General features: G+C 57.8%; 1 protein-coding gene across 3 annotated transcripts in view; it reads right to left on the reverse strand.

Annotated features, from left to right (window-relative positions):
* The window catches only part of SDK2 (sidekick cell adhesion molecule 2), a 177,653-nt gene that overhangs the window by 53,777 nt on the left and 109,126 nt on the right, over positions 1 to 14,750 (reverse strand). For 2 of the 3 annotated variants that reach the window (XM_075904030.1, XM_075904029.1), the window contains exons 3-4: positions 7,859 to 7,965; positions 2,453 to 2,600 (exon numbers count right to left, since the gene is read on the reverse strand). In XM_075904030.1, coding sequence (XP_075760145.1) covers positions 2,453 to 2,600; positions 7,859 to 7,965 — 255 coding nt within the window. The remainder of the gene's footprint in view (positions 1 to 2,452; positions 2,601 to 7,858; positions 7,966 to 14,750) is intronic. The other variant, XM_075904031.1, reaches the window with a different exon arrangement.

The raw sequence follows: 14,750 nt of genomic DNA on the forward strand, positions 1-14,750 counted from the left end.
AGGGTGGGAAGGGAAGTCAAGTCTATGGAGCCGCCACAGCTGAGAATCCCACCCAATGGCAGAAGGCGACTGGGCCTTGATGCATGCTGGGATGGGCTACTCCGAAGGCACTGGGGGCCCGGGACTTAGATTTGCAGAGCACTGGGAAACCAAGCGCGACAGAGATTTTGAGGTCAAAGGGATGTGGCTCCCGTTAACATGATTATCCCCTTCCCTTTGCCTCTGTACAAGGAGAAGAACCGGTACTCCACAGGTCCGTCAGCAGGGGGCGCTCTTTGCTCCCAAATAGTTTTGGAGCAACGCTCTGACACGCCACTAGGAGGCGCTGTGCTGCTGGAGGTGCTGCAGATGGTGGTTAGTGTGTTGGACCGGTTCTGTTCTGCTCTGGGCTCCCCCTGGAGAGTTCGGCTCCTTCGCCGTATTCCCCAGCGCCTGCCGCGTGGCTGCTTGCTGTCCCGGGAGGGGTGCGTGTGCCAGGACGGCTCTAAGAACAGACTCGAAAGCCCCGAGTGGATCCCGGGGATGAGAGGGGTTCTGGGAACGTAAGGACAATGATGTACGGAGCAGCCTGGGGTCCCCAGCAGGTGGCTGGGTCTGACCTGCTCATGCTTTTCAAGAAAATGAACCCTTCAGGTGCCTCACGGGGAAGAGTCGATTCGTCCTTGTCCCGCAGGCAGACAATGCAAGACTTAGCGCCAGCTGCTCTCAGGCCGGCTCCACCCCACTGGCTCCAGCGCTCAGGGCCGTGAAGCGTCCCACGCCCGGCGCGCCGTAGTGTGGACGCTCTAGGTCGGTGGAATTCTTCCATCCACAGAGCTGCCGCCGCCGCTCGGGGAGCTGGGTTAGCCACGCGTCTACGTGACGGCGGCCCGGCGAACATGCTGCCGCTGTGCCAGTGTGGGGGAGGCGTAGCACTGCTCCGCTGGGGGATGTCTCTCGTGTGCTACCCCTCCACAGGTAACCGATCCAGACCGGAGGTCATGGGCGGTCGGTAACGTAGGCAAGGGAAGACACAGCCTTCCCAAAGCTGCCTACACGCCCGACCGCCGAAGGCGGCGGTGCAGCAGGTGGGCGGGGTTTGACTCCAGGGGCGGAGCCTCAGGCGGAAGGGGCGGGGCAGGGCTGGGGTTTGCCTCCAGCTGGGCTCTCCCTCGCCGCCCATGCTGCCGGTAGAACGGCAACACTGAATGTCCCTCCGAGAGTGGCACGGTGCAGGTGCCATTTGGAAGCGGGGCAGGAGTGGGGGGTACCTGGCGAGCCGCCGAGGGCCAAGCCCCTACGATGCCCAGGGCACTAAAGGGTGGCAAGAGGAGAAGTCTCTGCTGTCTGGATGTGAGCCGTCACCTACGTCCCTGCCAGCCCGTGCTAAATAAATGAAGAGCTGCGTCTCCTCGTTATCCATTGTTGCCATGGGTACGTTTCCTCCCTCTCCCTGCTCTCCGAGACAGGATTCTGGAGTTAGTTAGTTAGTTAGCGGAGCTCCTGCAGCCGCCTGATAATTTAATTAGGGGACACAAGCGAATCAATCCCAAATAAATAAGCGAATAAACAAGGCCACCCCCGGCTGCTCTGTCACAGCGTGGGCAGGACACGGCCCGTGGGTCGATAAGCGGCTGCTAATCACCACTCGGGGGCAGAAAGCTAAATTTCCCGGTCAGATAGCGGGCTCCCAGGGCTGGTGGCAACATGCCACCCTGGCTTGTCCCTGCCAGCCCGATAGCATTCATCAGATCCATATCTCCGCCGCGCAGACGCCAGCCGATCCGCTCTCAGGGACCCCTTTGAACTCCGCCATGAATATTAATCGGCGGTAATTGCCTGGAGCCGGGTGATGGAGCGGGCGTTTAATAGAATCAGCACGGCGCCCGGGGAGGAGGCGGGGGGCTGGGAACGCTCCCAGCCAGGGTGGGTTTGCAGGCTGGCTCCTCGGTGGGCCGTTCGCCACGTGCCGGAGCATCGACTCCCCCAGAGGGCGTGCGCCACACGGGGTCCCCGGAGGCGATGGGGGAGGCGCGCAGGGATTCTATGGCTCCTGACGTGCAGCCGGTAGGGGGGAGTGACGCTAGACGGGTCGACGGGGAAGAGGAGGCCCAGCGTGCCCCCCACATGCCCTGTGGGAGGGGGCCGAGTGAGCGGTGCCCTCATGCCATTCAAGCCCTGGAGGAGAAGCTGCTTTCAGGCCCGGTTGTGTTGTGGTCCGGGGGGGCCGTGCTCACTACTGGGGTGTGAGCGGCCGGCGGGGAGGTCCCCTTGGGCAGACGGGGGGCTCTGTGACGGGTTATTGATTTAGGGGAGCCTCTGCCTGAATGGATCATGCTACCCCCCCCCCCCCCACCACAAGCCCCAAACTTTCACCCCGTCCCGTTGCAGGTGGTGTCGCTGGCGCACCATGGCAACGGCCTTTGGCCCCACCCCACTCCCAGGTACCCCGCCGGGGCCGGGACCGACTCACATGCGGCTGCTGGGGGGGATTTTCCGGCCGTCCCGGAACCAGGTGACCTGCGGCTGGGGGAAGCTGGCGATGCGTGGGGCGCGGATGACGGCCGCTTCGCCGTGCGACACGCTCTGGTGCGCCTCGCTCTCCTCGAAGCTGCCCATGTCTGGAAAACAAACAGAGACCGAGGCATGAGGGCAGGGAGCCGGCACGGTGCACTCGGAGCCCAGCGCCGGAGCAAAGGGCGCCTGTCTCCGTGCTGTAGCGTGGGTCTACTCCTTGCCCTCCTCCTGAGCAGGAACAACATGGCTGTCCGGGTACCCATGCTGCCTGGGCCAGCACGAGCCTCGCTGCTCAGCTGCCTGGCTCGCTCCGGCGGACATGGTGGCTCTTCGTCTCCTCCTCGTGGCAGGGCTAGTTCTGCTCTGCCACAACCTTGGCCACGGTTTGGCTACTGGTGTGCTGAGACCACCGCCGGCCATGCTGACCCATCCTGTCCAGCTGCCTCCTTACGCCCCCCCCCCCACCTGTTGTGTCCATCTTGTGTCTTTCACGTTCACCGGCAAGGCCTGATTTCGCTACCCAGTTCCAGAGCGAGGCTGCAACACTGGAATTCAGCTACAGATTTGACACCGTCGCCCTGGGCGTAAACAAAGACACAAACTGGCTGGCACATTACAAAGCCAGTTTCTCCTGCCATTCTCATCTGTGTTTCCCCATCCAAAGCGATGACTGGGACACAGCCAGCCCACTTAATTAGTCTCATTATCACGGGTCCTACAATTGACAGGCACTTCTGCTGTTGCATATTTACCTCTTGGTTTCTGTTCTTTCTACTCCAACGCATCTGAGGAAGTGGCTTCTGCCCACGAAAGCTCGTGAGTTCTATATATGTTGGTCTTCAAAACTACTCGTTGTTTTTACAATTAGGGTGCAGCCATACTGCACCCGTGGCTCGAAATACGCTACGCAATTTGAGCTGCGCAAATTGCGTAGCTTATTTCCAGTTCATTTCAAAATGGCTTCTTTCAAACTTTGGCGCTGTCCACGCAGCACTGATTTCGAAATAAAGCGCTCTTCCGAAATGTCCCTTCCTCCTCATGGAATGAGGTTTACAGGGTCGCCAGAATAGCGAGCCTGCTATATTTCGAAATAACAGGCACGTTCGAAAGACACGGAATGGGTATTTCACGATACGGGAGGTATCCCAAAATAGCGCTGCAGCATAGACGTAGCCTTACAGACTAAGAGGGCTGCTCCCGAGCCTTTTTTTTTTCTGGGTTTGTACAGCGCCCAGCACGCTGGGGGCCAGGTTCAGGCCTGGGGCTTCCAGGGGCCACAAAGAAATAGCATATTGGGGGGGCTCTGATTGGCCTCCCGCCACCACACAATGGACCTCGTGCTTCAATCCAAGCCGAAGATGACCCATCCATGCCCCCTCCATCTTGCCCACAGGGGCCATCTTGAAAAGCAACAGGTAGGCCGAGCTGAAGAGAGAAAGGCTCCAGACCCTACGTGGATAACCCTCGAGGAAGTCGACGGGGCCAAGAGAAGCAGGAGGAAAGGCCAGCGGTGCGCATGGTTTGCGACAACTCACGAGCTTGGCATTGCGGGCAAGGTTGGCGTCTCATTCGTCCTCCTTATTGCTCCGCCATTTGCTTGCTGGAAGTTTATCGCAGTTAAAAAAAAAAAAAAAACCAGGAATAAACTAGGGCGTGTGAGGAAGGGGGAGGGAAGGGGAGATATTTTATTGACTTCTCTTAATTGCTGTAATTAAAAACATGTAAAGAATCTTTTTTTAACGACTTTGCCATTATCATTAGTTGTTAGCGCAGCTGCCTTATTAATTTCTCATTAGCGTCTTGATTTGTCATCGCTCTTCGGGAGCCGGGCCGGCGGGGATCGGGCTGGCGCCAGGTTTGGGGGTGGCAGGGGGGTGGGATGGGGCTCCCATTCAAACGAGCGAAGGAGAAAGCCAATCGCTCAGCCCTGGGGTGAAATGGCAACTGGGGAGGGTCCCGGTGCAAACTCTGAGCCCCGAGTCCCGGCCCGTTGCTACGCTGCAAAGGCCGATCAGGGGGCTCGTGTTGTTCTGACGCGGCTTGGCCCTGCGTGGACACCTTCACGCCAGACGAGACGCCGAGGCACACGCCGGGCCTGGCTCAGACACATTCAGCCGTTCATGACGTGGCCCGGAGAGTCCTCGCACTGCGGAGGATGGGCCACGTGTCGGAGGAGCCCAGGAAAACTGGCCGGGCTCTGCCGGTTCTTTTCGAGTCCCAGATTTTTAAGGGTAGAAGGACACAGGGAGGCCATCTGAGACCGGGGTTCGCCAACGTCACTGCCCCGCGACCCTCTTCGGACAACAAAATCACGGCACAACCCTAGGAGAGGGATCTGAAGCCTGAATTGGACCGAGCCCCATCACCACGGGCTGGGGGACCACAGTCTGAGTCCCGCCACCCCCGGCAGGATGGGTCAGAGCAGAAGCCCAAGGGCTTCAGTCCCAGGCAGGCAGCTGGTAAACTGAGTCACGATGCCCAGAGCTGATGGCCCCTTTAAGCCTGCGTGGTGGTCATCGGGCTTTGATTTCAGCCTCAGGAGCCCTCAAGTCTAAACCAGACCTGGTGACCAAAGTTCCCTCTAATTGCTTCCACCCATGAGAGCAGGAGCCGGTTGCCTCCGGCGCTGTATTTAGCCATCCTAGGAGATGGCCCCTCGATACCTGAACAGATGAGAAAGGATCGGTATCCCCCGGTAAATGAGGCGGGAAGAGTGAAGCGACTTGCCCAAGGGCTCACAGGGAGGCTGTGGCAGGGTGCTGCCCTGAACCCCGATCCCTGGAGTCATAGAGGAGAGGTTGCCCTTCCCTTCTAGCAGAGCCTCTAATTCACCCTTCTGCCGGCAGGGAGCAGAGAGGCTGCCACCCAGCCGGGGTGCACAGCAGGGGCAGGTGACCGGATGGTGAAAAGAGTAACGTGCTGTGCAGCCTCCATCTTACTAGCCCGCTGGTGGTGAATCATAGGTTCTGCCCAGAGCACGGGCCAGGCTTTGTTCCTATGTGGCTGACCACGACGCCCCTACCCAAGAGGGCCCCGATCGAGAGGAGGCCGGCCCGCCCAGGTGTAGGTTGCCAGGTGTCTGGTTTTCGCCCGGACAGTCCGTTATTTCTGGCCCCTGCCCAATTAAAAACAAACAAAAAAACCCGGAAAATACTTTCGTCTCCTCGTTGGCAGCTGGGGCGGGATCCCAGCCTCGCGGGGGTCGCACCTGAAAGCCGCTGGGGAGGGGCCACTCCGTGTGTGGGGCTCATGTCCGGGGGGACGGCGTCATCCCCACAGGCCTGCGCAGGGAGGAAGCTGGCAGAACCAGACACGGAAGAACAGCGGTGGGGACGGGGGAGACAAACATTCAAGGACAGGACCCCCCCAGATGTGGTCAGTGGGAGGGTGCCTTTTGCTCCAGTGTTCCCCTTCCAGCTGCGTAGCTGCCGGACGAGAGGCAGCTCAGTGAATTAGAACGAGCCACCCGGCTCCTACTGCTGGGTCCTGGCCCCAGGCTTTCATCCCAGCGCTGAGCGAGGGAGGTTGAAAGAGCTTCGGCACCACGGGACGCGACAGGCTCTTGGCATCCCTGCTTGATCGGCCCCCTGCCCGCCGGGGCGCTCTGCCCCACGGTGCGGCACCCCCCTGCCCGTGTGGACAGCACCATGCCCAGCGAGGAACCCCTTCTTCCAGCTCCGTCAGCCTCGGCCACCCCTCCCTTTTCACTCTTCCCAGCCACGTCTGCCTCTGCCCCTCTCCCAGGCTGAGTTAGGTCAGCCAGTCCTGGGCGCACGACTGGCGCTGGGTCCCTGCCTTCTGCGTGAACCCCCAAAACAACCCTCCAGTCCAGCTGAGAGGGGCTGTGCCGGCCTGGGGCCTGGCCCTGCTGCCTGGTGTCCGTACACTGCCCATCCCTCACTCCATGTCTGTGCAGCGCCCGGCACAACAGGGTGCCAGCCTGGGTCGGGGCCCGCCTCTGGGCCCATCGCTTCCCCTCGCCCCTTTGCTCCCGGTTTTCCCTGTCTCTTCGGCGGAGGCCAGCCAGCGTTCCCGCGCCTCTCGCCAGCCTGAAATCCATCATCTTCCCTCCAGCCTTTCCCGCTCTTTAGGGCGTCTGCAGCTGCCTCGCTGCTGATTTATGCGGGCGCCGCTGCCCGCACCAGTGTTTGCATTTGCTTTCCATAATGATTACTAACGCTGTTTGCTTTAGGTGCTGGTCCAAGGCTCCCCCTGGGAGTGGGTTCCTCTTGCCGGGGCGGGAGAGGGGGAGTTTACTCCTGAGTGGAGCCGGGAGGATGGTGGCTTGCGAGAGGAGTGGTGTAAACTGCCTTCGTTCTGTCAAAACCCCTCAGTCCTGGCCCATGCCCTGGGGCTTCCCACCCCCCAGATCTGCTGATCCCCCCCTACACTCTCCTGCTAGCTCACAGGTCTGGAAACCCCTCACCAATCCGCCAGCGCCCCCCAGTCATGGCTCGGTTGCAGGGAATTCCAAGCCCAGCGGGGTGGCGGGGGGTGCACGGCTCAGAAGACGCCTTTCCAGTGTGAATTGCCTCGTGTCCCCACGTACTGCCGGTTGGCCGGGCTTCATCCGCTCCTCATGCCCTCTCCTGCGCCCTGACCCACAGAACGCATTTGGGCCGACGGCGCGTTGGGTCACCTCGCTGCCCCTCCCCCCCAAAATTTTCCAGCCGGGTCCAGGATCTCCCCCCCCTTCCTCCCCCGCGTGAAGCTTTTATTGGGTTGAAAATGGAGCACGGATGGCTACCCCGAGCCAGCCGCATCGGCTGCACGGAGCCTCTGTCCAGTGGACATGACGGGGAGGAGCTACAGATTAAGGCAAGCCCCAGCCCCGCCCCTTTCCGCCTGAGGCCCGCCCCTGGAACCAAGCCCCGCCCACCTCCAGCCTGTTCCTTCCTGGCCACCTGGACCGCTGGGGCTGCCGTGTTCTCGCCCTCCCTGGCAGCCGGGGAGTCAGGCTCCCATGCCGTGGCCCCAGCCTTCTTGGCAGCTGTGGTGCGTAGGCAATTTTGGGAAGGCAGAGCCTTCCCTTGCCTATATTACCAGCCGCCCATGCTGCAGAGGAATTTACCCAGAGAACTGCAAGCCCCGGGCAGCACTGCTCCCAAAGGGCTGCCCATGCGGACCTGAGACTGGACAGTCCTTGGGGCAGGGACTCTTTGCTGTTCTGTGCTGATACAGCACGTAGCACCGAGGGGCCCCAGCCTTGGTCAGGCGCTACCGGCAGAACCCTAATTTAGAACAATGACACCCACCCGCCGTGGGCCGGGAAGGTCGTCTGAGCCCGGCTGGGCATTCAGGGCACCCCGGCTGCTAAGACTAAGAGACCCCCCAACGGAGCCATGAGGAGAGTGCCACTTACATGCCACCTGTACTTCCGTCTGCCTTTGCAAGAGGGCCCCCATCCGATTGCGAACGATGCAGCGGTAGACGCCGGCATGGGTGCGGTCCAGTGAGGTGATCATGTACCTGACGGGGAGAGAGAGGTGACTAAGTCGATAGAGACACACTGAGAGAAAACACCCATCGGAGACTACGTGAGTTCCTGCTCCCTTTCCAGCATGACCGATATCCACATCGCCCTCGGCACTTACTGACTCATGTGCAATCACCTCCCCAAGGACCCGTTCCCTTCTCCAAAGCCACAACCACAAACTTTGCAACCCGCCAGACAGCTGGAGGAATGGAGCGGGGGAAGGAAATAGAGATAAGCCAGAGAAACGGTCCGAGGGAAATAGGCTGAAGTTCTATTTGGACAAATGCAAAGTGCTCCACTTAGGAAGGAACAATCCGTGTCTCCCACACAGAATGAGAAGTGACTGTCTAGGAAGGAGCCCTGCAGAAAGGGATTTTGGGGTTATAGTGGACCACAAGCTAATTATGAGTCAATCGCGTGACACCGCTGCAAAAAAATGCAAACATGACTCTGGGAGGCATTCACAGGATTGTTGTGAGCAAGACACGAGAAGTCATTCTTCTCCTCGGCTGTGCACCGGTTAGGCCTCGGTTGGAGGATTGTGTCCCGTTCTGGGCCCCACATTTCAAGAAAGACATGGAGAAATTGGAGAAGGTCCAGAGAAGAGCAACAAAAATGATGAGAGGTTTAGAAAACAGGAGCTATGAGGGAAGACTGAAAGAACTGGGCTTGGTTAGTTTAGAAAAGAGACGATTAAGAGGGGACATGAGAGCCGCTTTCAAGTACCTAAAAGGGTGTTACAAAGAGGAGGGAAAAAATGGTTCTCCTTGGCCTCTGAGGATAGGCCAAGAAGCAATGGGCTTAAATTGCAGCAAGGGAGGTTGAGGGAAAACTTCCTCACTGTCAGGGTGGTGAAGCACTGGAATAAATTGCCTACGAAGGTTGTTTAATCTCCATCACTGGGGATATTTAAGAGCAGGTTGGACAGACACCTGTCAGGAATGATCTAGACGGAGCTTGGTCCTGCCGTGAGGGCAGGGGGCTGGACTCGATGACCCCGCGAGGTCCCTTCCAGTTCTAGTGTTCTATGAACTCTACATCCCCCTGCTGGCAGCAAATGGAATTACGAGAACACTGCCTGCAGGATATATTTGCATTTTTTACCCATGATGCTCCTTGGAGGATAGGCTGACCAATGGTTATTAGCCAAGGTGCGCAGGGACGCAAGCCCATGCTGTGGGGGGGTCCCTACACCTCTGGCTGCCAGGCGCTGAGACTGGGTAATCAGGGACAGATCAGTCAATAAACTGTCCAGCTCTGTTGGTTCCTTCCGAAGCATCTGGGACCGGTCACTGTCAGAAGACAGGATATTGGGCTAGATGGACCCAACACACGTACTGTCTGTAGGAGTTGCTGACCCCATGCTCTGCCCCAGGCCCTGCCCTTCCCCAAAAACACACGCCACTTTTCCTCCTCCCTCTCCCCCCACTGTTTTCTACATGCTGCTGAACAGCTGGTCCCCAGCAGGCAGGAGGTGCTGGGGGGGCAGGAGCGGATGGAAGGGGCTGTCCATGCCACTGGTGCCTACGTGACCCAGTATGGCCTTTCTTCACAGCCATGCTGTTTCCTGTGCTCTCACACAGCTCTGGTAGTGCGCATGCCTTTAAAAACTAACCATGCCAAGGGAGGGACGGGGGAAACCTCTTGCTGCCGTGAAATCAGTGCCTGGGTGTAGGGTTCGGCCCTCTCTCTGAGCAGGAAACAACGCTGAGGACGCGTTTCTGCCAGGAGAACCAAGCAGCGGTCACCAGCGGCGGGGGTGGGGGGATGGAGGGGGTGCCCAGGGGTGCCCAGGGGTGCCAGGCTGTCAAAGGCAGAAGCGTTTAGAACTCCTGACCTTTGCAGTCAATCTCTGAGCTTCGCAGAGGCTAAACCGATGCCCCGCAAAGCGCTGCTCCGAGCCGCAAGTGCCCGGCTGTGCAGCGCTGCCTGAGAGAGGACGCTGCGTCCTTTCGGTCTATTCTGTGCCGTGGGGAAGGAGACCCCTGGGCCCCACTGACCCCAGGAGGGAAGGGGATTGGGTTCAGGACTCCCCCCCCCCCCCCACGTGCTTTCCCCCTTTGCTGGAAGGGGATTGGGTTCAGGACTCCCCCCCCCCCCCACGTGCTTTCCCCCTTTGCTGCTATGCCATTAATGGCCTCTCTGTCCCCACATCTGCCATTCAGCATGGCAGGAGCATTGGGGGCTTGTGTGGGCCCCTGGCCTGGGGGATTCTCACTTGGGGGTCGCTGCTGGGAGCCGGTGTCACTGGTCAATGCATCACACCGGACCCCCGGGCACCTGCTTACAGGGGGGCTGTCTCTGCAAACGACTCTGTTCTGCCCCCTTGCTGAGGGCCCCAGGTAAGGAAATGACCATCCGACCCACCCGGCATGAGCGGGCGGAGCGGAGCCGTTAGCTAGGCTCTCCTCGGCCAGCGTCTCTCGGGGCCTGTTTATTACATTTGTGCTTTCACTGGGACTTGACTTCCAATTTTCAAAGGAGGCTTTTTTGCTTCTACATAAGAACGGCCAGACTGGGTCAGACCAAAGGCCCATCTAGCCCAGTGTCCTGTCCAGCTAGCCCATTAAGTGATCCCTCCCCTGTCACCCATTCCTGGCTTCTGGCAAGCAGAGGGTAGGGACACCATCCTTGTCCATCCTGGCTAATAGCCGTTGAGGGACCTAACCTCCATGAATCTAGCTAGCTCTTTTTTGAACCCTGTTAAAGTCCTGAACTTCACCACATCCTTTGGCAAGGAGTTCCACAGGTTGGCTGTGCATTGCATGAACTTCTTTTTCTTTGTTGACTAACCGGAGTCTTGGAGCATAAGCTTTCGTGAGCAAAGAGCCACTTCGTCAGATGCATGGAGTGGAAATTTCCAGAGGCAGGCATAAATATGCAGGCCAGAGTCAGGCTGGAGATGACGAGGTGGATCCAATCAAGGAGGATGAGGCCCAGATTCAGACTAACACGGCTACCCCTCTGATACTTTTTCTTTGTTTTAAGCCTGCTACTTATTAATATTAATATGTTTTAAGGAAAACAAATTCTAATCGTTATAATCCTTTTTTTAGAACAAACAGGGTTAGGAGGGATTTCATAAGCAATGCAGCGTTGGCTGGTTATATTTATTATTTTGCTTTTCTCTGAAACATCAGTAATTGGCTATTTCTGAATGAGGAATATGAACCGTGGCAAGGTCAGTGGGTATAATTAGGTATTACAAATCATATATGTTTCTATAACTAATAAGATTAACTCTCATTTCCTTTCTTATTGTCGATGGTGAAACTGTTCACACGCAGGTTAAATAATCGTGAATTAAAAGGGGAAACCCCGATATTAGCAATTAACAATTCTAGCTGCCTCTTTTACTCTGCAGTTCAGCCCCTGAGGCATTTTTTGGCCCCCTTAGTGGGGGGGGGGGGGGGTCTACATTTCGTTTGAGCCTCAATTAAGGTGTGAATGATCTCCTTGCAGTTTGCAGGCTTTTCACTCTGGCGACTGCTCCTTTTGATGGCCATCTAACCAGCATCCTCATTTGCGTGGCATTCCCCTTGTGAAGTTCAATGCTACTTCACTGGGTTTCTTTGGCACGGTCCTCTGTGTGGAGTTGGTACATTTCATTGCCTTATGGTCACTCTTACCAGCGGTTTTCACCTCCTGGACACTAGTGTGACACATGGGACTAAATGAAGAACTGTCTCTCCCCCTCTGCTTCTCCCCTTGTGCCTTGTTGCTCCAAGGCACAGTCATTTAAGGTACGTCTAGACTACGTGGCTCCGTCGACGGAGCCATGTAGATTTGTTTGTTCGGCAAAGGGAAATGAAGCCACGATTTAAATAATCGCGGCTTCATTTCAATTTAAATGGCTGCTGCGCTGAGCCGACAAACAGCTGATCAGCTGTTTGTTGGCTCAGCGCGCTAGTCTGGACGCTTCCCTGCCGACATGAAAGGCCTTTATCGACCACCCCGGTAAACCTCATCCTACAAGCAGGGGCAGATGACTGTTTTGCGGGGCCCCAGGCAGCGTAACTCCGCGGGGCCCCCCCTTTGCCACGGCGCATTTGCCGTGATGCCATGTGCATGCACGGTGGCACCATGGCGCATGCGCGGGGCTTTTTTAAGCGCGGGGCCTGGGCGACAGGTCGGCGCGGGAGCGTACAGATTAGTGCGCTGAGCCGACAAACAGCTGATCAGCTGTTTGTCGGCTCAGCGCGGCAGCCATTTAAATTTAAATGAAGCCGCGATTATTTAAATCGCGGCTTCATTTCCCTTTGCCAGTCACCCTAATCTACATGGCTCCATCAATGGAGCCATGTATTTTAGACACACCCTAATAGTGATTAGAAATGTTATCTCTGCATCCCACCCTGGAGGAGAGACAATAGGGGGAAGAGTTGAAATGCCCCATTATTTTCTGCCTTTGTAGCCTCCCTGAGAGTCAATCTGTGGAACTCCTTGCCAGAGGATGTTGTGAAGGCCAGGACTTTAACAGGGTTCAAAAGAGACCTAGGTAAATTCATGGAGGTTAGGTCCATCAATGGCTATTCGCCAGGATGGGTAGGAATGGTGTCCCCAGCCTCTGTTTGTCTGGAAATGGATGACAGGGGACGGATGACATGGTCTGTTCCCTCCCGCTGGAGCCCCTGGCATTGGCCACTGTCGGCGGACAGGACACGGGGCTAGATGGACCTTTGCTCTGACCCAATCTGGCCGTTCCTTCGTTCTTAATCCCAATCACCCTCCTGGTCAGGCGGGCGGGTGACAAGCCTGGCTCCTCACACGTGGAATTTCTATCTGTCAAGATGCTGCGGGGCAGTTCGACTCCTTCCCGATTTTGACTCTGACTCAGTGCGTCTTTCCCACCCAGCGCCACTCCCCCAGCGACGCCACTTCCTCGGCCACTCTCACCCCTTTTGTACCCGGGTTCGACCGCGTCTCACACACTAGCCCCGTCCCACCGAGTTTCCGCTGTACCCACAGCTTCGTTCCGTGCCAGGCGCTCTAGTTTCCCTGTCTTAGGAGTTCGACTCCAGCTTTTGTACAGGTCGCGCCTGCAGCCAAGGACTCCTGTGCAGACGGAGTCCCGGCCCCTCTGCTGAGGCAGCCAGGAGAAACAAGACCCCCGTGGCTCAAGGCTCAAGTCAAACGCAGCGGGAACCGCCGAAGAGCCAAGTTCTGCTTGGCTGGCGACGTTCTTCCTCGCCTGCTCACGGCCGGGGCAAGCGAGTGGTCACGGGGTTCTGCCTTTGCTGTCAGAGCATTTGCTAATGCAGAGCAGCCCGATCCCGTTGCTTTCTCGGCGTGGCCGTTGCTGGGACCTGATACAGCCCCCCAGCATGACCCAAAGGGAAACCTCGCCTGCTCCGGAGCAGCCAGCATCTTCCCCCAGGGACAGCCTGGCCTCCCTGCTCTCGTCAGGAGAGGAGCCCAGGGCCAAAGCCAGTTGGCTCAGCTCAAGGAGCAACACTGACGGGCATCACCCAAACGAGCGCCAGGCCCTGAAACCCCACGGCCGCCTCCAGCGAACTCTGCCCTTTGCCTGCTCCTGGGCTGAGCCGCTGCCCGTCCTCGAAACTCTTCGCTGCTCACTTCCAGACTGCGCTGGCAGCATGGCACTCTGGCCCTACGCCGGGGCTGGACTTCAGAGACTGGGTGCAACAGCGGGGCCAGCCGCTCCCAGGAGGGGGAGCAGGACCGGCCCGCCCGGCACGGTTCTGGAGTCTGGACTGTGCTGCACGTCAAACCGCTTATCATCCCTGCCACCTGCGGCTGCTGCTCTTATCTCTCCCTCCAGCCTCAGACGATTATTAGGAGATAAAATAAACGCACATCGGCTCATTCGGGCATGCGCCGTTAACCCTTCCAGCCCGGTCCCCTTTCCCCAGCTTGGAATGGGGCTCCAAGTTCCCCCGGTATTTAATATTCAACCCCCTCCCCTGTATTTAATCATATGGGAATTACAGGGCCCCTGCTCCACGGCACGCTTGGGGCATGTCTACACGAGGAAACTCTTTCGAAATAACTAAATTCCACTTCGCTCCCGGTTTAACAAATTCGAACTGCGGGGAATCCTCGAAATGAATCCAAGACAGGCTCCACTAATGTGGATGTGCTACCTCGACTCAGACCCCCGAAGCACGGGGCAGTAACTAGCTCGAATGACTCTGGGGATCTTTATTTCGAAATAGCGGCACCGGCGTGTCCACACTGCCGCTCTTTCGAAATAGCTACCTTGGAATGAGCGTTACTCTCGAGGAAAGCAGGAGGGCAGATTCTGATTTAAGTGGTTTGTTATTTTGAAACTAGCCAATTAGCCCATCATAAGACAGGATTTTTAGGTCTCTCCTCCACGTCAGTCTTCTTTCCTGAGCCTCCAGTCTCTCGCTCGGTCTCTCTCTCTCTCTCTCCTCCTCCTCCTGCCTCCCCCTCTCTCTCTCAGCTCTCCTCTGCCTCCTGCCTTTCTCTCTCTCTCTCTCTCTCTCTCTCTCCCCTCCTCCTACTGCCTTCCCCTCTCTCTCAGCTCTCCTCTGCCTCCTGCCTTTCTCTCTCTCTCTCTCTCTCCCCTCCTCCTACTGCCTTCCCCTCTCTCTCAGCTCTCCTCTGCCTCCTGCCTTTCTCTCTCTCTCTCTCTCTCCCCTCCTCCTACTGCCTTCCCCTCTCTCTCAGCTCTCCTCTGCCTCCTGCCTTTCTCTCTCTCTCTCTCTCTCTCCTCCTCCTACTGCCTTCCCCTCTCTCTCTCAGCTCTCCTCTGCCTCCTGCCTTTCTCTCTCTCTCTCTCTCTCTCTCCTCC

The sequence above is a fragment of the Pelodiscus sinensis genome, chromosome 20, assembly GCF_049634645.1.
Source record: "Pelodiscus sinensis isolate JC-2024 chromosome 20, ASM4963464v1, whole genome shotgun sequence".
In the NCBI taxonomy this organism is placed as follows: Eukaryota; Metazoa; Chordata; order Testudines; family Trionychidae; genus Pelodiscus; species Pelodiscus sinensis.